This window comes from Anopheles stephensi, chromosome X (assembly GCF_013141755.1).
Source record: "Anopheles stephensi strain Indian chromosome X, UCI_ANSTEP_V1.0, whole genome shotgun sequence".
NCBI lineage: Eukaryota > Metazoa > Arthropoda > Insecta > Diptera > Culicidae > Anopheles > Anopheles stephensi.
The window spans coordinates 1621486-1644641 of NC_050201.1; the positions used below are offsets into that span (position 1 = coordinate 1621486).

Here is a 23156-nt window from a genome sequence, read left to right on the forward strand (position 1 = left end):
CCGCAAGAGTGTGTAAAGATATTTGGACGCTTCATCAAACCCCCTAGACTGTCCCCCGTCATCGAGATGTAATCGTCCTTCGCGCAAAAGCGTGGACCTAACCTCAAAAAAAAAAAAAAAACTCAACTCCGAACCAAAAAACAATGCAGCGCGCAGTGAAGGAAAGTACTGGAGTGTACCTGTATGCTTTGAATTACCCATTTGATAAGACTCAATTATTGGCTTCGAGTATTGATACGATGGAAATTATCTTCGATAAGGGATGCCCACTACCCTCGTTTTGCTGTTGTTGCTGTTCGCGCGCTCGCGCGGGTCGGCCATTCAAGCTGGCCCATCGGTATCGGTGGTGACGAAGACGACGACAACAGCAAGCGGGCCGGAAACCATCGCGGCACAACCGAACGGCTCGCGGTTGATAATCTTTTTTCGCACCGACCGTCAGTAAAACGGACGCGACCGGTGTGGCAGGGTTTCAGTGCCCGGTTGGATGCCTTTCCTCGATCAACTTGTACCCTTGGTGCGGTGTAGTACTGTGATTTGAAGTCAACCATCGGTTGTTGTTGCTGGTTCTCTAGTTGCAGTGTGCAGATCTTTATCGGCTATCCCATCGGTGGCCATACGGTGTGTTGGTTGTGCCCGGTGTAGTACTTGCACGGACGTGATCTGCAATAAACACACGCAACTACGGTGGAACGACGAGTCAAAAGGTAATTGATTGATGATGAGATGCATCTTCGTTGTTTGGGTATGTGAGCTGAGAGGTATAGGTTTACTGAGCACATCAAACCGGTCACAAGGCTCTTCAAAGTTGAAGTTGTCGTAAGAGGTGTAATGTGTAGTCTGCAAGAAGCCCAGGAGTCTCGCGCGACATCTGAACGACAATTAAAACCCCCAAGGTAGAAAACGGTGTCGTAACCGTTTTTGGGGGAGTCCCACAATATCTGCGTCTCAAGTTGAAGTTATCATCCGCCGTACGACCTTCATTCGACTCTTGATGGCGTTGAAATCCTCCACGGAATAGGATTATCGGGAAGCTGTTCCGAGTTGATGGTAATGGTGGTTGGTCCACACTACTCAACATACCGGGCTCGTTAATGGGGTTTAAAAAAAAACAAAGCGTTGAAACCACATTCGGCAAAGTGGTCGTCCGGCGGTAGCCCGGAATCACGTGTGCTGCCCGGTAATGATACCATTTATTTATTCCAATTTATTCCACCAAGCTGCTTGCGCCAAAACCTGCGCCGCTGCTGCGCAATCAGCCGAGCACACAGACACGAAGGATCCAGCCGAGCGCAAGTAGAGCGAATAGACGACGCAAAGAAGTGGAAACCTCAGAAAATGTGGTATTCTGTGTATGGGCCGGGCCGGTGCTGCATCGGTACCTCGAACCGGTTGACTTAGAAGCGTGTTGTTCAAGGTCGCACAAGAAAAATACGCGCCTCCCGGTTCTGTACCAGGTGTGGAAAAGGAGTTGGGTTAGGTTTCTTGCCAAAAAGGTTACGCTTCCTTGTTGGACGAGAGAGGAATAGCTCGGAACCAAGGGCGTATCTCGCTGCACAGTTCAACGGCTCCGAAGAGGACGAGCCTCCTGTCAGGCAACTTTCATTTGTCCTTGATATGAGATGAGGTACCGACCAATCGGGGGACGGCTTGCCTCTGCACGAAACTGCACCCCGTAGGCAATTGCGGGCAATTATCGATCGTACGATCCCGGGGCCCCCGTGCACCAGGCGAAGGATGTCATTGAACTACAAAACCCATCGGAATCTGCTATTCGCTTGAGTTTAAGTTCGAAAGGAAGCCATTCGATCATTACATACATTCCCGATCGGCGGTATGCATATCATTTCGTCAAGTTTGCCATTATCGTAACGCCTTTTGCGCACCTTGTTAGCTGCGTTTGTCGGGGCTTTTTTGTGCCTTTCCTTGAGCTTGGAAACACCCAAAGGCAACACCGGAGTCTGGCTGTGCTTCGCATCGCTTTAATGATATGCCTGCAAACGTCTCCAAGAAAATCACCCAATTCCAGTTTAATGTCTCTGAAATTCCACCTGCTGCACGTTCGGATATCATGATCGCGGATCGTAAAGTGAGGGATTCCCATATGGATGGTTTTTTTTTAAACATGTTCAGTATGTCATTCGCGAGTAGTTTGGAACGATGTTTGGGATGTCGCAACAACCTAGCTAGCTTGAGGGACTAATGGTTGAGAAATTTGGGAAGTACCAAGCATCGATGGAGGTCGTCTAGATTGAAATCCCCAATTTCTAGACTACTCGTTGTCCCGACGAGCGTGAGACACACAGCGCGTGGAGATGGTGGCTGACCTCGCGAACTTAGTGTCGCGCAACCGGTACTTACTTGCTGCAACAGTGCAGCAAGGGCACTCCCGCCAAAGCATGTGGAGGCAGCACGTACGCGTACTACCGTTATCGTCGCTGCACCGTTATCGTCCAACAGCATTGAGTGACCATTTGCGGTCACCAGCAGCAACACACTACATCAACGTCAGCCCTAAATCGGCGCACGGCGGGGACGCTTGTCAGTCGTTCCGTGTTTCTCGCTCTTCTGGGTCGCCTTCCTTTCTCTTTCAATATACGCTACCGGTATCTACACTTCATTGACAGTCAAATTATCAGCGGTAAAAGCCAAACAATTACAGGTGTAACGTGGACGCGGACGGTCCAGTTTAAACGTCCGGTCTATGTGATCCATCCTGAGAATGTCACCTTCAGTTACCTCACCGGGTTTTCTGGATGATGCGTCAGGGAGATAACCGGTGGTACGTACGCCAGATGATGTAAGAAAGCTTTCTCGCTGGATGTGGTGGTAAGCAAACAATGGGACGTCTATATTACATTATTTATGACCCTTGGTTGTCACCTACGTCGCGCGTCCGAAGCGGATTGATAATTGGGCACATTGTTAATTGTCAAACTTGCTCAATCTCTCGTATCGGCAGGTGAAGATCGAAGCACTTATCTTACCGTGGGAGGGTGGACGGAAATAGCGATCCATAAGCTTTCCAATCCTCGCCTATCAGCGAAGAAACAAGCCCGAAAAACCAGTGTCTGATTGTTTCGAATCGCTCGTTCTAGAATATCGGTAGGGTTTAGGTCCGGTTGGGCATACGGCGAGGGTGTTGGTGGTGATACCGCAACAGAGAAATGGTTGTAAATTCCGCTCCATCCCCACATCCTTGCCTCTCTTCCTCCCCGCCTGCTCCTCCACAACCGAAGGAAGGCAAGACTTTTCGTGCACAACCTTGTTAGAGGTATACTTGCACAGCGATAGAAAAGGGCCACGCGATATCTAAATCCCACATCCTTTTCGTAATCTTTATTAGTTGATAATGGAAAACCGAGCTCGCGCGGTGACTATCTTAACAACAATGCAGTATTAATGGTACAAAAAAGAGAGTAACACACCATCACCATCAGCACCTACTCTGGTAAGCATCGGTATGATGAAAGGTGATATCACAGATTGGCTTTTGGCGGGGGGTCGTAAGCTGCTTGCTGCGGAAGGATTCTATCGGCCACTCCAGCACCGACAATGCGCTCTATCGACAATGGACGAGATAGGAAACACTCTGCCAGGTTCATAAAATCATTTAGATTTCCTAGAATGACACTAGTGTAAAGTGTGGGAGAGCTTCGGTGCGCGATCTACAGTAAATGTTGCGTGGAGTAGTGTTCCGACTTCATACGGCGCTCGTTACGCATCACAGCACCAATCCCAATGATAGGTTGTCATTGATTGGTTTGCCCTTTTCTTCCCATCCATCCACCCTTCTAAATGCCTGTCCTCCGGTGTAAACTTCAGGAAGAATGATATGAAGCCGGATGGGCGATAGTTTGTCCATTATCGCGAAAAAAAAACCCCTATCGAAGCAGGTACTCTTGACGCATGGGGCGGAAGAGATTGTAACAGGGATTAATCGACGGAGATACTGTTTCGATGGGTCGGTAAATGTCAACATAGATGTATCAGGCTAGCGAACAAAAAAAAAAAAGGATGGAGAAATATGGTCAATTGTTTGTACCTCCATAACACCGATGGTGTATGAAGAGCATAAAGATTATGGCACGTGTTGTGTCATGATTAATTGATTGCCTGTGATAGTGCTAGTGTGAGTGTTTTTTTTTTTTGCTGATTCTACTTTATCTATTGGATCGGTCGGTGAAATGGTGGCGAAATCGAAACATCCAAAACAATCATGACACGCTCGCTTTGCTGGGGCGCCGGCAATATTGGCGAATCGATGTAGCAAGCAATATCGTTTGCTGTACTCATCAGGTACGTGTCGAGCTTTAGGTGCTGAAGTGGGAAATAAAATATTGGCGAATGATTTACTACCGTTTTCAGCATGGCGGCAGTTTGAGTGTTTTGGTTTTGACCCAGATGTTTGGGTACTATATCCTAGAATCCAATATGGCCGTCGGCTTGAACAGGGCGTGAAGTGTGGCCTGAGAAGATATCACCGAGACATCGGTTTAATGGCAATGCACTAATGTGCGAAATAAAATGTACGAGATCGCGGTCGATGACTTCGGTCATAACGCGTCCGGTAAGGTTGATAAACAAGAAGCTGGTTTACCTCGCGCGCGTGTTAAAATATTCCTCCTCGACAACTTTATCCACTTCGTTTGCATTGAGTTGAACTGTTTTCTTACCAGAAAAACCACAATGTTAACAGTCCCGGGATAAAGTTTTTCAGCAGCTACTGCATGCTCGGTACGCAACCGAGAGAAACCAAGAAAAGTTCGCACGCACCGTTCGTCACGGCGTCCGACGGACAACCGTGCCAGCAGCGACCTTGGCATTGCCCGAAGGTGGCCGATGTTTGCAGATCGGACGACTCGTTGCGCTTGCGTTGGCTACGCAGTGAGCTTCGATTGGAAAGGGAGCTTCGGAAGGAAGCGGTGTGACCATAATAAAGAACGCATAACGTCCGCTGGCGTCCGGTGCAGGGTCGTGTGGAGCGATCGAGCGAATCGCTTCCGGTTTAAAAAAATGATGGCTGTGGTGTAGCGAATGTGGCCGATGGCCGATGTAAACCATCTTTAATCTGCGATGGAGCATAATAATGCTTTTTTTTGTTGGACCTGTTATATAGGTCCACGAGACCAAAGCGTGCCGGGGTTGATAAGTTGTTGCAAGTAGAAGTAGGTGGCATTAAAGAGGTGGAAACAGATCAGTAAAATCTAAGGATATTGATATAGGTTTGCAGATTTTTAAAACGATTTTTCTTATTGTCTGAGACTCTACAAGCCCAAGAGGTTTTGGCCTGTCATTTCTGGGATTTCTGGGACATTCCCAGACCATTGGGACATTGGGACCTTGTAGTTTGGACACGATCCACATTGGCTTTGATGCCAATCTCTTCGTATTAGCAATTGGCGACGTCATTTAATAGACCCTAGGGTTAGTTTAAGCAGTTACTGCTTAAATCGCCATTAATAGACAGATCTGCGTAAGCGATAAAATGAGGTGATGGTGGAAGAAACATGGCCACTGTTGTGCTTATATTAGCGCCATTTAAATCGCTCAAATGCAAACAAACCATTAATATCAAAATAAAACAATTAAGTTACCCAAGCCAAGCGTTCGAGTTCGCGGGCCTAGCGGCAACTCGTAAAAAAATCTGAAAACCCCCGCCAACTCCATTCAACCTTTTACTCGAATAGTAAACATTCAAAAAATATCCAAAATAAAAAAAATGGAATCAAAATGGTTGTAAACAACTTTTTTGTGTAGTAGTTTTCTGTTGCTGTTGTCGTTTGATGCACCACCCACCACGCGGTAAAATTCCCTTTTCTTTGCCTTCGAACTCCCTCCCCTGCCACTGTGAAACGTGCCGAGTGTTGGAAAAACTGACCCCACTCTATTAAGCATACCTACATACATACACACCTGCGTTTTGGAGCACACGCCGGACTTCCACGGGGTTTCCCGCGATCGTTGGGGGAAGATCAGACGGACGCCTGATCGTTGGTTTCGCACGAACCGAGCTGCACCTAGCCCGACCGCGAACATCGTCTTTCAGTTCCTCGACGGAAGTCCGACGTGCTACACCGGACCTGCAGTGCCCGCGCATTCTTGGTTTAAATCTTCGCTTCAAAGCGTTTAATCCTGCACTAGGATATAGGAGAGTTTTAAAGATATTGTGCAGTTTTGAGGAGATATATCTTGAACAATTGGTCCGTGTGGGAGATTTTGTGTGTGATCTTGCTGGGTTTCAATTCTTCATCAATCAAGCATATTAAAACGAACATTGTACACCTGCAAACCCAGCGATATACCTACCAGCGTGCTCTGGGAGGAAATCAACGATGGTGCAGACGGTGTTAAAGCGGGTAAGTTCAACAGTGCCTTGACTGCAACCGGGTGCAGGCGGAAATCAAACAACCGTTTCCAGTACAAATTGTTTCTCGTGTTAAAACGTGTCTCGACCTGTTTGAATGCACTTCCGATGCATTTTGCCCCCGCTCGTTTCGAACCCGTCGTCGAGCGTTGGGGCGTTGCACTATTTACAACGCTTGATGCAAGCTATCACCAGCCCAGCCATATTACATCAACGGTTTGTCAAACATTGCTTACGAGCGAGCGAGAGAAATGGGAGCGACGGATGTTCGTGTGAGTCGAGCAAAAGGTACCACGCAGATCGGAATCTAATATCGGCGAGACCGGTTGGAAAGTGGAATGGGAATGCAGCATTTAGAAATAGTTGCAGTTTTGCGTGCCTTTGAGTGAAAACGCATCTGCGAGGGTGAATGTGCAGAAAGCGTGCAGCGAATGATAGGGCAATGCATTTTCTCCACTCGAAGGGCTCACTAAAGAAAGGGGGATGTAGGGAGAGGGTAACGCGGGGGGGGGGGGGGGGGGTGGTTGGAGGGTTGTAATGGAAACTCATATCGAGCAGCTGTGAAAATATTAATCCACCACAGTGTGATTGAAAAGCGGCAGTTGGCTTTGCGATTAAATATTTACCGCGATATGATAATTGGAATTGCATACCTTCGGGCGTTAGCAACTATTGGCAGATTCTTATCGACCTTCTGAGCGTTTTGCTCGTGCGACATGTATTGAAGTTCTATTGGATTACTGAAAGCGCGGTATAAATCAATGCCTCGTTTACAAGGTTTCATTGTGCCGTTTGTTAGCTCGCATCTGTGTGTGTGTTTTTTTTTAAATGTCGATTGTTACACACAATAAAAGCTACACGTGCTAGCACCAACGTGCCGTCGGTGCATTGTTAGCTGTTAACTATCCGCTATTAACGGGAACGTTCAGACGATAAACAGATTTAGTAACTGTGTCGTAGCAGACATAAAAAACCACATTGGCGCATGTTTTGAGAGGCATTTTTCGAATAACACTCCATTGCCGGGCTGTTTCACGTACGATTAGCAGGTCTGCAATCAGCTACCAACACGACCGAAGTTTGTTGTTCAATTTTGTATCGTTTGCTGCAAAACGATGGGGAGAGAAGTGTGTGCACAAATGTATAAATAAAGTGCTTTGCGTTAATCGCATTTGGTGGTAAATTGGTGTTGATGTTGAGATGTCGCATTAGCATGTCCCGTTCCAGAGTTATGCGGAAAACAAGCGCCAAATTTACGTTTCGTTGAAGCTGCGTAACAAAACATGCCTTTTTTAGTCACACAGGCAGCAGCATTACGTTATTTTTGAAGAAAAACGATAACCATGCGTACGACGATTCCGCCTTCGCGTAACTGCGCAGCAGGCAGTGTGCACGTACTTTAATGATTATTTTATATTTGTTGCACCGTTTGCCAGAAAAATCATCTTTTTTAATGATACGTCGATGGGGTTGGCAATGAAATATTAATTGCTACAGTAAACAATCGATCCGCAGTGCTGGAAATCAAGCATGGCAAACACCACCATTTTCTCAAGTGGTGGATTTTTTGTTTGTTTTTGTAATGTTCTGCTTTGATTGCCAAATATTTGCCTGTTCACATTGCATTGTTCTATACAATACCGTCTTTACCCGAGTTGCGCTGCTTTATTTTGATAAATTTTACGAATAATTTACATTATTGAATATTAATTTCAATTTACAAATGAGAATTAAATTGCTTATGGGCATTTGCGGAACGCGGAATAGCCAATAGACTTATTAATTTGATCGCAAAATGAATGTAATTCATGTGACCAAAAAAAAGGTCCTCTTTCCCCGATATGATGTTGAACTTGCTATGAGAATTTTAAGGGCGGTCACCACCCGATAGGGTATCGAATCTCGTCCGAACCGCTTCTCCGTATGTAAGATTGAATATCAAGCTACGCGTAAAATTAAGTCAAATGAGGAAAGAAATTCCTTTCGCGGTTGTAGGAAGTCTTTCGAGAACATAGCGTATAAAAATTATAGGAATTACGAGGATTTCTCTAGCCCGCATTATCCGCGCATGTCAGGTAGCGACTGTATATCCAATCTTGTTTCTGTATAGCAAGGAAAAGCAGTGTGCACATAATCAATGCGATTTTAGTTGCAAATTATTTTTCAAAATTGAATATCTTTTCCCAGCCTTTAAAAAAAAAACCGATTGTGGAAATGTAATTTAGCAATCATTTAGCAGCAGATAACATTTTCACTGGTCATGCACGAGCCACCCTGTGCTAATGCTATCGGCGCCCATTTGTACTAAATCCAGCTGTCAAATCTTGCAAACAAAAACAAAAACAAAGGCGATCTGGCAAAGGTGTTGTTACAGACAAAGCGCAGGCTGTGATTGTGATAAGAATTTTCGCAAATGAAAACGCGCAGTTACTTCGTACTGTTCACGGCCAAAACTTAAACATAGCAGCATGTCGGACCGCGAGGAAAGGGAACCACTTATAACGCCCGCTTTGCCAGCGAACCGGTCCGGCGGTTATGGCACTGGTGAAAATGTAATACACACCCGTCGTCGGTATTGAGTGCGCGTTTTACTATGTTAATCACTTACCTGTTTTTTTTTTCTTCCTGCAGGCGCGCGACGCAATGTCCAAGTTCGTGGTGAACAATGTGGCCGGTGAATCGGGCCGCAAGCTGCCGCAGTACATTGCCGGACTGGCTGCGTCCGGCGGTGCGCTGGCCGCCGGTACGTTTCTCGGCTGGACCGCTCCGACCGACAAACCGCTGACGGAGAAGGGCGAATATGGGTTCCCGATCTCGGACGAGGCGTTCTCGTGGATCGGTTCGATCTCGAACCTCGGTGCGGCCATGATGTGCTTCCCGATCGGGTACATGATGAAGGTGATTGGCCGCAAATGGTCCATGCTGTCGATGGTGTTACCGCTCGTGCTTGGCTGGCTGCTGATTATCTTCGCCGAGAACGTGGCCATGATGATGGTCGGTCGGTTCTTCCTCGGCGTCGGTGGCGGTGCGTTCTGTGTGGCGGCCCCAACCTACACGGCCGAAATCGCGCAACCGTCCATCCGCGGTACGCTCGGTACATTTTTCCAGCTGATGGTAACGGTTGGCATCCTGTTCGTGTATGCGGTCGGTGCCGGGGTGGACGTGCAGGTGCTCAGTATCATCTGCGGCGTGATACCGCTAGCATTCGGCGTCATCTTCTTCTTCATGCCCGAGAGTCCGTACTATTTCGTAAGTTGAAACACTCACTCACGCATATCGACGAATGATGATTTTGTATCACGCCCTTGCCTCTCTTTCTGTAGGTGGAAAAGGGACGCTACAGTGAAGCATCGAGCTCGCTGAAATGGCTCCGTGGCGCACAGTACGATGAGGCGGCCGAAATTGAGGACTTGAAGCAGGCGGACGAGAAGGTGAAGGCGGAAGCGATCCCGATGCTGGTTGCGTTCCGGCAAAAGGCAACGATCCGTGCGTTGATCATCTCGCTCGGGCTAATGTTGTTCCAGCAGCTGTCCGGTATCAATGCGGTCATCTTCTACAATTCGGCCATCTTCGCCAGCGCCAACGGCGGCAATGAGATGAGCTCGGCTTCCATCATCGTCGGTGGTATACAGGTGGTGGCCACGCTGCTCGCGTCCGCCGTGGTGGATAAGGTCGGCCGACGTATTCTGCTGCTCGTGTCCGATTTTATGATGGCCGTTTCGACGATCATGCTGGCAGTTTATTTCCAGCTCAAGCAGGACGACCCATCGAAGGTGGATGATTTGAGCTGGTTGGCGGTGCTGGCCGTCTGTTTGTTCATCGCCATGTTCTCGATCGGTTACGGACCCGTCCCGTGGCTGATGGTGGGCGAACTGTTCGCAAACAACGTGAAAACCTTCGCTAGCCCGATTGCGGGTGTGTTCAACTGGCTGCTTGCCTTCCTGGTGACGAAGGTTTTCACCAACCTGAAGGACGCGATGGGCGAAGCGGGCGTATTTTGGCTCTTCTCTGGTATCTCGCTTCTCGGCACGGTGTTCGTGTTTGTGATGGTACCGGAAACGAAGGGCAAATCGCTGAACGACATCCAACGGTTACTGGCCGGCGAGAAGCTTAGCACCGAACAGAACGGAACAGAGGCCCGGGAAGATGAACGGGAACCGCCGATAGCATAAGACTGTACACGAGCCCATTAATGCGGTGTCTCCAGCGAAACACTATTGTTTATAGAATCCGGAAAGGATGTTTTGTTTGTTTTGTGTAGTAAACACACATACACACACGACGTGCGGTTTAACATTTTTTTTCGTAGCTTGCGAACGTCGTGCTCTGTCGATGTGATAAAACGGCAACTGTTTTTGGGTGCAGGACAGGGTTCGCAACGGAATCGGTCCGCAGGCAACGCAATGCCATTGTAAAAGAAGCGGCTGGCAACCGGTCGCAAATGTTCAGCAATGACTGTATTGAATAGCTAGGGAAGCCACTAGGGAAGATACGTATCAATTATATTGAGAGTGTATGTTAGCAAACAGAAACAGTGTAATTTAAAGCAACATTCTGCATTAGAAATAGTGGACGAAAATAGGAAGTAATAATATTTTTCACGATCACGATTTTTCGGGCGTTGTGGTTTAATTTACGACATAAACTATTATTTCCGAACGATTCAGCTTATCCTAGATAATTATGATCGGTAGACCGTATTTCCTGTACCTTCACCGGCCACAAACACGCGCACTTGCATCACCACACGGCGCGTTGCTTTAGCCGGAAGGAAACGAACTGTTCGAGTTGCGCGACTTCAGCACATTTTGGTGACACTGTCTGTTTGGCATATTCGGCGCCAAGAAGACGTTTTCTGACTCGATAATAATGAACGCAACTTACCTAACCAATTTTATTGCCATTAAAACCAATTCAACGTAAAATATTTGCCTGTTTCACCTTGTTTCCTCCAAGCACTATCGTTCATCTGCCGCCATTATGCTGGGCGCTGTTTAAGCTTGACTGTCAAAAAAAGTAAACAAAGCTTTTGACAGTTCGCCTCCGATTCCGAAGAACGCCCGGAAAACCGGATGCAATTTCGATCGGCCCTCGACCACCCTCTAGGGTGGTATGTTTTGTTGGTACAATTCGCAGTTAAATCACCCGGCACGGCAGATAAAACGAGAAAGAGGACAATCATCTTGCCCTTATCATTAACCCTTATGTAAACATTGCATTGTGTCAAAGCTGGTCCGGCGCCGGTTCCATCAGATTGTTCGTACGTATCAGCTGCCAACAAAGAGGGAACCATTTCTAGATCATCTACCGTCCGAACCGGTTGTGTAATTACATGTACTAGCGGGCCTAGGATGGACACTTACCGAAGGATTCTGGTGTACGCGACGGTTCTCGCTGTCGCTGTCAGTGCCGGTGCAGATCTGGCCCGGTACGATCATTTCCGGCTGTACCGGGTTCTTATCCGAACGCAGGCACAGGTGGAGATGCTGCAGCAGCTAGAGGAGCGAAGCGATAGCTACTCCTTCATGGGTCACGCCAGACAGCCGAACCAAAATCTAACCATCATGGTTGCACCGCACAAGATTGCCGAAATCACGGAGCTGCTCGATCGGTACGATTTGGAAGGCACGATCCTGGTAAGTAATTGGACGCAGAATCGCATTCGGTTTTCCTTATGTAAAACATTTTCTCCCTTGTGCAGCTGTACAACATGCAGGATCTTATCGACCGGGAACAGTCTACGATCAAACCGAAAACTACCCCTCCGGAAGATTTTAGCTGGCAGTACTATCACCATCTGGACACAATCAATGCATGGCTACGGTTGCAAGTATCACGCCATCCTCAGCTGACGCTGATCGAGCTCGGCTCAACCTACGAAAATCAATCACTGTACGGTGTGAAGTTGGAGAAAAATCCCGCCAACAGTGCGGTCTTTGTCGAGTGTGGTATACACGCGCGTGAATGGATCTCACCGGCCAGCTGTACGTTTGTGCTGAACGAGCTGCTTACCTCCGACCGGGCAGATGTGCGCCAGCTGGCCGATAACTTCAACTGGTACATCTTTCCGGTGGTCAATCCGGATGGGTACCGGTACACGTTCGAGGGTGATCGGTTGTGGCGCAAAAACACCAAACCGTACGGTATCTGTCGGGGTGTGGATCTGAACCGTAACTTTGCGAGCGACTGGAATGGGCCGGGTGCAAGTTCCGATCCGTGTCGGTACGATTTTGCCGGTGGCAGTGAGGCGAGCGAACGGGAAACGCAAATGTTGACCCGATATTTGGTGGAGAACGTGCCGAAGCTCAAGAGCTACTTTTCGATTCACTCCTTCTCGCAGCTGGTGATGTTCCCGTACGGGTATAAGACGGACCGGGTGCCTAATTACGACGATCTGGTAGCGATTGGACGGAAGGGTGTGGAAGCGATCGAGCGAACCCACGGCATGAAGTACGTTTCCGGTGCGATGATTGAAACGATCTACCCATCGTCCGGGGACAGCGTCGACTGGGTGTACAGTGTGCTCGGTGTACCGGTGGCGTACACGTTCGAGCTACGGGGACCACCGGACAGCACCAACATGTTTGTGCTGCCCGCGAAGGAAATCATTCCGACCGCCGAGGAGCTGTTGGCTGCTCTCGTTGCAATGCTGGGCGAAGCCACGCGGCTAGGATATTACGAAGGTGATGCGTATAAGCAAGAACTTTGAGCGTGAGATCTTCCAAACGAACTGCGGTTGGAATTTAAATGTATGTTTTTGCGTAATGAGAACTGTTTAAACTGAGTTATCTCATTCACAACGATTTATGGTCATTTTAAATATTTAGCAATGATAAAACATTCTCATTATCTCGTGATAACAGGTTGGCAAATAAAAATGGGAAATCTGCACGATCATCAACGACCGTTACTGCTCGAACTGGTCGTACTGGTCGAATTTCTGTTAGTACAAATCTGACATGCGCACTATGCGATAAACTTAGGTCAAAAAGTAAAAGTTTTACCTTGACTATTAATAAGATGTGGATTAGAAAGGAAAAAAAATAAAAATTATAGGAAAACTGAAGAACTTAAAAATACGTTTTTAAATAATACAGAAGTCGTGTCCTTTAATCAGTAAAATGTTATCAATATAATTTTTTTAACTTAATTTTGTGGCAGTATCGTTCGTGCGCAGTCCCATAGTTATGAGGTTTTAGTACAGCACAAAAAAGAAACACCGAAACGGGCGGTTTATTTATTTACACTTTACCAGCATCCAGGGAGATAAAGAGATACAACGGTTACTGTGCGTGTTAATCCTAGTCATCGTCTGTATTTTGACATTCAATGGTTTGCCTTCAACAGGTTCGCCAAGATAAGATAGTTCACCTGTGAAGCAATAAGGTTCGGTAGCAAAAGTAGCGTAAAGAAACCCCTGATAGTGGCACCATTTCAATATGATTGATTTCTTTCCGCAGCTAGCAAACGTACAGCTCTACGAACGACGGGAGTGATTGATCTTCAGTCGCCAGCAAGATGTCTGGTAAAGCGGTTTCCATTCTGTCTGTGGTGCTTGCTTTAATTGTTATTATTTTACCGATTGAAGGTGATGTTGCTGTGGAAACGGCTGCCCGGTACGACAACTACCGACTGTACCGCGTAGACCTCGCGACGGACGATCATGTGCAGCTGTTTCAGCAGCTGGAAGCTAAGAGCGATAGCTGTACGTTTTACGGCCATGCACGTCAACCCGGCCAGCAGCTAACGATCATGGTGTCCGCTAGCAAGGTAGCTGATTTTGAGGATCTGCTCACACTACACTCGGTTAGTGGTCGTGTGCTGGAGCGAAATGTGCAGCAGCTGATTGATCGTGAAGCAACCACGGTTAAACCGGTCACAACCGACCCGGCCGAGATGGGTTGGGAACACTACTATCAACTGGAAACGATTTACGCCTGGATGGATTCACTTGCCGCGCGGTATCCCGAGTTTGTAAGCACGCTCGAGATTGGGACCAGCTACGAGGGTCGTCCGATCAAGGGCGTTAAGCTGTCGCGCCGGCCGGACAGTAAAGCGATCGTGGTCGAGGGTGGCATACATGCGCGGGAATGGATATCACCAGCCACGGCCACCTATCTGCTGCACGAACTAATCACGTCGACGGATCCAACCGTCCAGGAGCTCGGCACAGCGTACGATTGGTATTTCTTCCCGATCGTTAATCCGGACGGGTATCGGTTTACCTTTACCGGCGATCGGCTATGGCGCAAAAATCGCAAACCGTACGGACTCTGCCGGGGCGTAGATCTGAACCGCAACTTCGACAGCAACTGGGGCGGCATCGGTTCGAGCGACGATCCGTGCAGTTACGACTTTTCCGGCAGCGGTCCCTTCTCCGAACCGGAATCGGTCGCGATTGCAAACTTTGTACGGGAGCACGTTGGTCCGGCCCGTATCCGGACGTACATTGCGCTACACTCCTACTCCCAGCTGCTCATGTTTCCGTACGGTCACACGGCGGAAAAGGTGCCGAACTACGCCGATCTGCAGACGATCACGGCGAAAGCGCTCGATGCGCTGACGGCGGTAAATGGGACGGCGTTCCGGGGCGGCAGCAAGTACGAAACCATCTACCCGTCCAGCGGTGGTTCGATCGATTGGGCGTATCAGCCCGGTGGCGTACCGGTGTCGCTTACGTTCGAGCTGCGCGGACCGCCAGACTCGACCGATATGTTTATCCTGCCGGCGGACCAGATACTGCCGGTTGGGCGCGAAACGCTCGCTGCGTTCGTCGCGATTGTGCGTGAAGCGGCACGGCTCGGTTACTACGCTAGCTAGCTGCCCGGTATGGTTTTAGAGGAGAAATAAAAATATCTTCGCGACACAGCACGCGCACCACACTGGTGCGATCGATCGATCGGGCGCGCAAGGCTAAATTTATACGCGAATTTGATTGATTGAGCTGGTTTGTTTGCAACGCGAAAGTGAGTGTCGTGATAACGCGAAACGTTGAGGTGAAAATTGTTGCTAAAGTTTAACCGGAAGCGAGCAACACCATTACTATGGAGAACGAGCTGTATCGTATAGTAAGTGGGCTGGTTACGTTACATCTGAAACGAGACGCGTTCTGTTTAAATTGTAATCAAGCTTATATGATAGGTTCGGTTAGTATGCAGTTTTGGCCCAAGTTTGCGTCTAGTAGGGGCGGCCCAATGATAGAGGCGACAACGGCGCCGGGAATCCCATCCGGACCGTTCCCTCTTAGTGAGGGCTGCCTATCAAAATACGTGGTATCATGAAGTCTCGCAAGCCATTTTATGGCCGGCATGACCACGCAGGTCATAGGAACGTAATCCGTGAGCTGGAGACCGAACGAGAGATATATCGAATTTCTAGAAGAAAGTCTACGTTCGCTGTCTTCCGTGCTCAACTCTCCATTTGCTAATAGCGAGTTCGCGCCCTTCGCAAGAATAAGTAAGCTTGAGCTCTCGGGTATCTAAGGGTATCAGCAAGGACTGACTGTCCGTCTATATGGGATTAATAAGTCTGTATGGCCGGCATGACCTAGACGGTCGCTTAAGCCAATAGGAAGAGTTTGTCGGTCTGCTCGTAATGAGATCGCCTTTTCCAAGAAACTCGGACCAGGGCTATTGTCAATCTCTGACAAGTTTAACTCCACCTGACTCCCTTGGCGGGAGCCAATGAGTTCACTAAGCTGACGAGAATGTGCCTGGTGAGGCATCCTCATTACGTGCCCCAAACATTGTACCTCTTCAGCTCTCACTGCCGTCAGGCTCCTTGCATGTGGCGTAATACACCAATAGTTGTAATATTCCACAACCCAATTCTTACTTAATCCAATAGTCTATTGTCTCAACATTCCTTCAAGGAACCGACTGAAAGGACTTAAAGGAGTTCGGACATGTCAGATGTTTCTCTCTCTCCCACTCTCTTTGAACGAAGTTTCCCAGATGCTGGAATCTCGGCTCGGGAAAATTACACAGGCCAGCATGCCGGCGTGCGTTGCACAAATAGTTGTACTGGGCACGTTGGGTTAACAACTTTTCGCCCCCCCCCCCCCACCGTGCATTATGATTTGGGTCACGTACGGCAACAGTGCCGCAAATGGTCAAACATTGTTCGGTTGCGGTTATTGATTGCAATCCTGGAACCAGTTAGTTGCCGGATACTGGAGCACCGGCAGGAATGCAAATAAGCTGTTTTGTTTCGCGCCAAAACCCATTTGGTTAACTAACGACTGTCTCAAACTGCGGTGCGTTTGATGCACAAAAATAGCTGCACCGTTTAAGTATCGTGCTCTATCTATCTCGTACAATTAAAACAGAAAAAATACTTGCGGGACACCAGAGAGTTTCCCCTATGAGGGGGGCGAGTTGAGGATGAAGGGAGTCAGACATAATTTTAATAGACAAAAGAATGACCCCGTCCATGTTAATTGCGGTTGACTTCGGTCGACTACAGCGCGTCCCAGGATTGGCCCCCCCGCAGGCAAACTGGGCAACACTTTGTGGCACGTTCTGTGGCACGTGTCGAAAATAGCATTCATAACGGTCAGATGGTCCGGACGGTGTTACGACGGTACGTTCGGCAAACGGAGACAGATGGATTAAAAACTTTGCAGTATGTTAATGAGCACCGCAAAATAATGTCTCGCCGCCGGTTGTGTCCTTTGGCTTTGGAAACCGTTTGGGTGACGGCACAAATGCATTGCAAATGAGCAATGAGTGTGTGTGTGTGTGAGTGAGAGGAAAAGGGAGAGCGTATGAAAAAGTGTGAGTTTCCGCTGGTTGATCGGACGGGTCGACAAATCTTGTGATCCATCTTTCTCCCTAAGGTCGGTTATATTTATACATACGCGCTGCATTGCAACAGAAAATTTGAAAGCACATATCACACCGACCGAACCTATGCCCACCCGCATTAATAGAGCGCCGGCGCACTATTCACTATCCGCTTAGGCAAATCTACTTCGTCCCCACCCTTGAGGGTTGACAGATGTGTTTCTTAGCCTCCGAAAGTATTTCGTTTTAAGTGGGTGTAGTTTTCTTGAAGGAAGCATTAATACGAAGTCCTGCTTAGAAATCACGTGGATGGAGGCGTGATTTGAAACCAGATGTTCTAAAACACATGAGAAATTTGAAAAAAGTTTTTTAAGTCCTCTATCTTCTCTTGTCAGTGCTCTTAGTTTAAAGCGCCTTAAAGTATGCAAATTGTGACAGGAGATATTGAGAGATAGTTTTGATAGAAGTTTTACAATTTTTAGTACTTGTCACGCGTTAAACGCACTGTCAAAAGAAAGCCTAAATTCAGGCGCACATGCCCTCTCAAGAAAACTGCGCAAAATCATTCTATTTATAATTCAAGAAGAATGTAAAATTCCCCTAAGCAAACTTTGCAGACTAGGTCATCAACAGTCAAATTCGAAGCTCCAGGATGCGTGCAGTTTTCCCACGCGGCGCATAAGAACAGTATCGCGCATCTGCATCTTGATGCTGGTTCGATAGCTGATGGTCAACGCGATGGGTCCGCCCGTCCGTCCGTCTGCACGGATCGGTCCGGGTGCGGATACGATCTATCGTCGTCGCCAGTCCCGTCAGTGGTGAAGCGTGATGACATCTCTCTGCCGTGTCTGTAGTGCTCCAGCGGCGCAACGTTGTGCGGGCTGCCAGCAGGTAGCCTACTGTGGCCGGGACCACCAGCGTGCCGATTGGAAGGCCCAGCACCGTGACCAGTGCCGTCGGTTCAAAGTGAGTCGGATCCAAGTGTGGAGTGGGGCTGACACAATTACGTCAACCTCGTTTTTTTTTTGTTTCGCCCTCCCCGCCCCCACGACATCATTGACATGTGGACAAATTAGTAAACGGGAGAGATGAGGATGAGGCGCAGAAAAAAAGTCATCCTGAAGCGTTTGGCAGACCGTGACGAGATACAAATAGTCCGTCATCCTTGAGTAACCATCTTGAGATGAGATGTGTAGTTGCCCGGGTGTGTGCGTGTGTATGCGACAGATGATCGTTAAGGGCGGCGGTGGCCGAATCGCTGCCGAATACTCTCAGCACCGGAAGTGTCTCCACTTGCCTGCTCGGTAGATTGCTTTTCAAGACAAAAGATTGGATAAGAGGGTTCTAAGATGTCTTTAGGACACTAAGGTTCAAATTTAATCGAAAATCAGCAACGATGGTAACGATGACTATTTTACCTCCAGTGCGCAGATGGTACCACCGGCGGTGAGCCAAACCCGACGGTGAGATACTTGAGCTACGGTGAAGTATTAAAATCACGACAAAACTTTGGTACCATCCGAGTAGAAGTCTTGTACTCCTTCATCTTTCAACCCCCGCTCAACCCTGGCCACTTCCACCGGAACACCCTCCCGGTGGGTGGAAGTGTGAAAGACGAAAGTTAATGAATTCGCCGCTGTCTCATTTCCATGCCTGGGGTGTGGCCATGTTTTCGGAACACTCGAGAATGCGGATTAAAACCGGGAAGTCTACAGGCCTGTCCCTTCCATCCCCCATCCATCACAATCAGATTTGCCCCGTTAAACGTTCGTGTAAGTGTGTGTATATGCGTGTGTGCGTGTAGCATTCTGCATGCACTCAACACAGTGTGAGTCTATTTTTTGAAACCTAACCTCACAACAATGTAGCATGAAACGGAAGTTCTTCTATCAAGTTCTTTGAATTGCCATCATGCCTTAACGTACCGAAGCAAGAGAGATAGCACAAAAAAATGTCGAGCATAGTGATGTGTGTGTGTGTGTGTGCGTGTGTGTCCTACACCATGCTGCGTTGCTTCGTCACCCAGTATCATCGGTGGGCCTGGGGGCGAATGTGACAATGTAATGGGAAGCAAATATCGAAAGGGCGACCATTTTAAGGTCGGGGCGCCACGACGAGGACGAGGGATTATTTAATCGACTTCGTATCATACGTTCGTGTGTTCGGGCGAAGGGAATGAGTCGTGCACTGGGGCAGGAGCGATTGCTGGAGTAGGGGTGAGGTTTTTTTTTTTTATCAATCGCTTCACATCAACCGAAGGCGGCTCCCATGAAGTCTCTAATCAAAAATCGTGGTGAGAATTTTCCCTCAAGATCAGCCACTTACACTTCGGCATGGTTGGTTACGGAATTTAAAGACCAGTTCATTAAAGTGTTAAGCGTGGTAGCTTAGATGGTGGCCTTTTTTCGGGGGTTGAGTAGAAATAGCAACATAAGCCTACGTATGCGGTTTACACTAAGCCGATTTGTAAAGGGCGATGATGCGTAGTTAAGAGAGTTGTGTATTCGGTCGATGTGAGCTGTTGTGAGAGGTGTTAACGAACACTATTAGTCATTTATAAGATTAAACCCTTCTTTATATTACAAAAGTTAGACAGGATGGATTACTTGACCTAGAAGAAGAAGGGAGATTGCTGGCGTTTGTACAGCAGAATGTTTTCCATATCTGCAGGAACAGGTGTTGAAGAATCCAAATTTAACTTAAATACGCTTGAGGTTTTCTTTGTTGTTGCTCAACTATCAATGAACTCGTTAACCCGCGAAGATATAGTTCAAAAACTTAAGCTAGCCAAGCTTCAACGGCCTATCGACATTGGTGGTTGCATACATTTGGGCGCTCCCGTGAAGAAAGCCTTTAATGAGCTACCTTTTACATCCCCAGGTAGTACGCAACGATCGTCTCGGGCGCCATCTGGTGGCAACGCGACACATCAAACAGGGTGAGATAATTTACCGCGATGAACCATACGCAGTCGGGCCAAAGATTGCGAACGTACCGCTGTGTCTTGGCTGCAATCGTAACCTGATGCCACTGTGGCAACAGCAGCCGGCAGGTAATCGTGTGGATCGCTTCTACGAATGTACTCGGTGCGGTTGGCCACTGTGTGGTGCGAGCTGTGAGGAATCGGCTCAGCATAAGATCGAGTGTAGCGTACTGGCAGCTAGTGGATATCGGCCCAATATCCGGCCCCATCCATCCAATCCCGAGCATCGTGAGTCGGCGTACTGTGTGATTGTGCCGCTGAGAGTACTGCTGCTAGAACGGAATGCGCCCGAAAGGTATGCAACGGTGCAAGGGTTTGAGTCTCATCTGGCCGAGCGGTTAGCGAGTCCGTTGTATGGTGTGCTGCGCTCGAATCTGGTACCGTTCGTGAGGACCGTGCTGGGACTGCAGCAGTACAGTGAGCAGACGGTACTGGAGTTGAGTGCGATCCTCGACACGAACTGTTACGAGATACGGTTGCCCGAGCAGCATGTGAAGGTGCGTGGATTGTATCCGCTCGGTGCTATGCTGTCGCACGATTGTCGACCGAACACGAAGCATTACTTCGACGATCGATTGTATATGGTGCTGGTTGCGACGGTCGACATTCCCGAGGGTGCAGTCATCCATGCGTCCTACACGCAACCACTGCTCGGTACGGTACAGCGCCGGTTAGCGCTTCGGCAGGCGAAATGTTTCGACTGTGCCTGCGAACGGTGTACCGACCCGTCTGAGTATGGTACGCATGCGAGTGGATTCCGCTGTCCAAACTGTCGCCGAGCACCGAGCTTCGTACTGGCAGCAGAACCGACCAATTACAGAACGATTTGGCGCTGCCAAAATCGACGCTGCTCGTACCAGGAACGACCCGAGCAGTATGTGGCGCGCTGTGAGCGGTTGCAGCAGGAACTGCTCGCCCTCGATCGTACCGATCCGTCCGGGTACGAATCGTTTCTGACCCGGCACGAACCATCGCTTCATCGCTGGAACGCTTACATCCTGCAAGCGAAGTACGCGCTTACGCAGCTGCTAAGCAGCGCTCGAGCGACAAACGGTACCCCGAAAGGTGAGCGCGTCGCAGCGCAGTTACGATACCTGCACAACATGACATTTCGATTACTGGTGCGATGGTTCTTTTATTTTCAGAAGCCCCCATTCGCCGCACGGTGGAGCTGTGCCGGGATTTGTTAGCCGTTGCGGACCGACTCGAACCCGGCTACGGAACGTTCCGCACGAAGCTGCTGCTGGAGCTGTGGGCCGCGCTCGGCACACTACAATCGCTCGGTGTCTTATCGGTCGGTACAGCACTATCCCGTCCCAGCGAGAGAGAAAGAGAGAGAGAGAGAGAGTGTGTGTGTGAGAGAGTCCTGACTTCATAATGATACACATTATTTGTTTCCCCCTTTTCCATTTTTTGGGCAGGATCCCGAACGCCAGGAACGGTGCACGGTGCGAACCGAGCTGGAGCGCATTGCCAAAACCGACCCAACTGTGGACGTCAGCAGCTTTGGTGGTTAGTGTGGTTAGTGCGTTGAAAAGGGTCCCCTTTATTGCTCGTAAACCTCCACTCGACCGTGCGGGATACCCTGAACGTGTGGCCGCGTAATCGATGTCGGACCGTCCCTCAGAATTCTCCAGGATTTTGGTCCCCCCCCCCCCCCCCATCCAGAGGCAACCCAGAAATTGGTGGTTCGATTTGTTCACATCCACAATGTGTGCCGCTTTAGTGCTTCCCCTTCACCTAAGTCCTCTCCTAGTGTGTCCTGAACCGGATGGGACGGCGTTGTTCGATGATTGACCGGGTGCTTGAGAATAAATCCCTGAGTTTCTTTCTTTTTTCCTACGGTATCGCGTACCTTCTCTGTGTGCCTTGTGTGCAGTGTCCAAGCTGCTTCCGTCCAGCGAAAAAAAAAAGGGGGACGCAATCTTTTCCAGCAGAGTGATTATCGGTGACGATGTGTAGAATTGAATGAGGAGATGGGAGGGAAGCGGGTAGAGGGAGAGAGGTAGAGGAACAGAGTGTTATGTGCGCTAACGTGTGAAAATCCACTTCACTAATCCAAGGACATTCAAGGACGAACAAACTGTCGATAGAGGGGGCAAGTGGCACGAAATAGTGGCCAGGAAGGTATTGTAGTTGGAGTTGGAGTGACTTTTTCTGCCTTTCTTGTTTTGTTCCGTAGCCTTAGAAGTGTTAAGAATGTGGACATACGCACGCATACACATATGAAGCGAGGTGGACGTACGGAAGGGTTAAGCGTTGCATGCACGTCATCCCGGGACCGTTTAAACTTCACCAACTTTACGTGTAAGCTGAATATCTTAACCTCACGCACGGCTCACTTCCTTCGACATGTGCACACTATGGGGTTTTGACGAACAAAAATAAAAATTAATAGGCTTCTGCTGAGTAGTACAAATCTTTTACACGTTTCAAGCAACTAGAATGTGCTTAACTTTTGCTACTTAGCTTCCAAGGTATTAGGAGTCAAAGGCCGAAAACGATATCCGAAGAGCGTGACAGAACTGATCCACCTAAATTTTAGAAGAAACTGGAACATTGGAAGGATCGTCGACTGGCATCTTCAACGATACTTGACAGGCTCAAAGTCATCTTTTCTGACGACGCTCTCGAAACAGGATCTTCTAAAATACCCATACATCCAAACACTCTCCTGACGCTTTATTTCTATCCCGCCAAACAGTTTTTTTTTGTCGACCGATTCAATGTACGATATGCCATTTTGAGATTCAGGATGCCAACTAACAGGTTGACGGTGGCAATGTAAAATTTGGTGAAACTATTCAGGCGCTTCAGGCAGCTGATTGATTGGTTGTGCCCCGCGGAAGTGTAATTAACACCGTTGCGGAAGGTGACGCGCGTTGTTCTAACGGCCTGAATTTCCCACGAACCCGTGTGTTGGACCGTTGGATTTTGTTGTTGCTTTTTTACATCCTCCTCATTACAAATGCGTGCGTGGCAATGGCAAATTTTCCTGCTAAAAATATCCCCTTTCATCAGA

General features: G+C 48.5%; 4 protein-coding genes across 7 annotated transcripts; all 4 read left to right on the forward strand.

The window, feature by feature from the left end:
* The first annotated feature begins 290 nt into the window (after positions 1 to 290).
* On the forward strand, positions 291 to 10977 carry LOC118503100 (facilitated trehalose transporter Tret1). Of its 3 annotated transcripts, none has more exons than XM_036036044.1 (3): positions 291 to 707; positions 8999 to 9616; positions 9691 to 10977. In XM_036036044.1, the coding sequence occupies exons 2-3, from the start codon at positions 9011 to 9013 to the stop codon at positions 10537 to 10539; spliced, it is 1455 nt and encodes a 484-aa protein (XP_035891937.1). In that variant the 5' UTR covers positions 291 to 707; positions 8999 to 9010; the 3' UTR covers positions 10540 to 10977. The 3 variants fall into 3 exon arrangements, with proteins under 3 accessions (XP_035891937.1, XP_035891928.1, XP_035891919.1); XM_036036035.1 differs by lacking the exon at positions 291 to 707 and adding an exon at positions 6044 to 6359; XM_036036026.1 differs by lacking the exon at positions 291 to 707 and adding an exon at positions 8687 to 8919.
* Positions 10978 to 11394: 417 nt separating this feature from the next.
* LOC118503113 (zinc carboxypeptidase-like) lies at positions 11395 to 13325 on the forward strand. The gene is made up of 3 exons (XM_036036056.1): positions 11395 to 11627; positions 11709 to 12003; positions 12069 to 13325. Exons 2-3 carry the CDS (start codon positions 11719 to 11721, stop codon positions 13074 to 13076), a joined length of 1293 nt encoding a protein of 430 aa, XP_035891949.1. The 5' UTR covers positions 11395 to 11627; positions 11709 to 11718; the 3' UTR covers positions 13077 to 13325.
* A 105-nt stretch (positions 13326 to 13430) lies between these two features.
* LOC118503120 (zinc carboxypeptidase-like) lies at positions 13431 to 15419 on the forward strand. The gene is made up of 3 exons (XM_036036069.1): positions 13431 to 13753; positions 13828 to 13892; positions 13956 to 15419. Exons 2-3 carry the CDS (start codon positions 13886 to 13888, stop codon positions 15185 to 15187), a joined length of 1239 nt encoding a protein of 412 aa, XP_035891962.1. The 5' UTR covers positions 13431 to 13753; positions 13828 to 13885; the 3' UTR covers positions 15188 to 15419.
* A 2461-nt stretch (positions 15420 to 17880) lies between these two features.
* LOC118503150 (SET domain-containing protein SmydA-8-like) lies at positions 17881 to 22553 on the forward strand. Of its 2 annotated transcripts, none has more exons than XM_036036118.1 (4): positions 17881 to 18117; positions 20032 to 21199; positions 21280 to 21428; positions 21556 to 22553. In XM_036036118.1, the coding sequence occupies exons 1-4, from the start codon at positions 17980 to 17982 to the stop codon at positions 21649 to 21651; spliced, it is 1551 nt and encodes a 516-aa protein (XP_035892011.1). In that variant the 5' UTR covers positions 17881 to 17979; the 3' UTR covers positions 21652 to 22553. The 2 variants fall into 2 exon arrangements, with proteins under 2 accessions (XP_035892011.1, XP_035892017.1); XM_036036124.1 differs by lacking the exon at positions 17881 to 18117 and adding an exon at positions 18242 to 18923.
* Positions 22554 to 23156: the final 603 nt, after the last annotated feature.

Coding starts and splice junctions, on each gene's coding strand:
- LOC118503100 (XM_036036026.1), top strand. CDS start 8,836: ATGTCGGACCGCGAGGAAAGGGAACCACTTATAACGCCCGCTTTGCCA. Junction 8,920..8,998: donor GTTATGGCACTGGTGAAAAT/GTAATACACACC, acceptor TTCTTCCTGCAG/GCGCGCGACGCAATGTCCAA. Junction 9,617..9,690: donor CCGAGAGTCCGTACTATTTC/GTAAGTTGAAAC, acceptor CTCTTTCTGTAG/GTGGAAAAGGGACGCTACAG.
- LOC118503113 (XM_036036056.1), top strand. CDS start 11,719: ATGGACACTTACCGAAGGATTCTGGTGTACGCGACGGTTCTCGCTGTC. Junction 12,004..12,068: donor ATTTGGAAGGCACGATCCTG/GTAAGTAATTGG, acceptor TCCCTTGTGCAG/CTGTACAACATGCAGGATCT.
- LOC118503150 (XM_036036118.1), top strand. CDS start 17,980: ATGACATCTCTCTGCCGTGTCTGTAGTGCTCCAGCGGCGCAACGTTGT. Junction 21,200..21,279: donor GACAAACGGTACCCCGAAAG/GTGAGCGCGTCG, acceptor TTTTATTTTCAG/AAGCCCCCATTCGCCGCACG. Junction 21,429..21,555: donor AATCGCTCGGTGTCTTATCG/GTCGGTACAGCA, acceptor TTTTTTGGGCAG/GATCCCGAACGCCAGGAACG.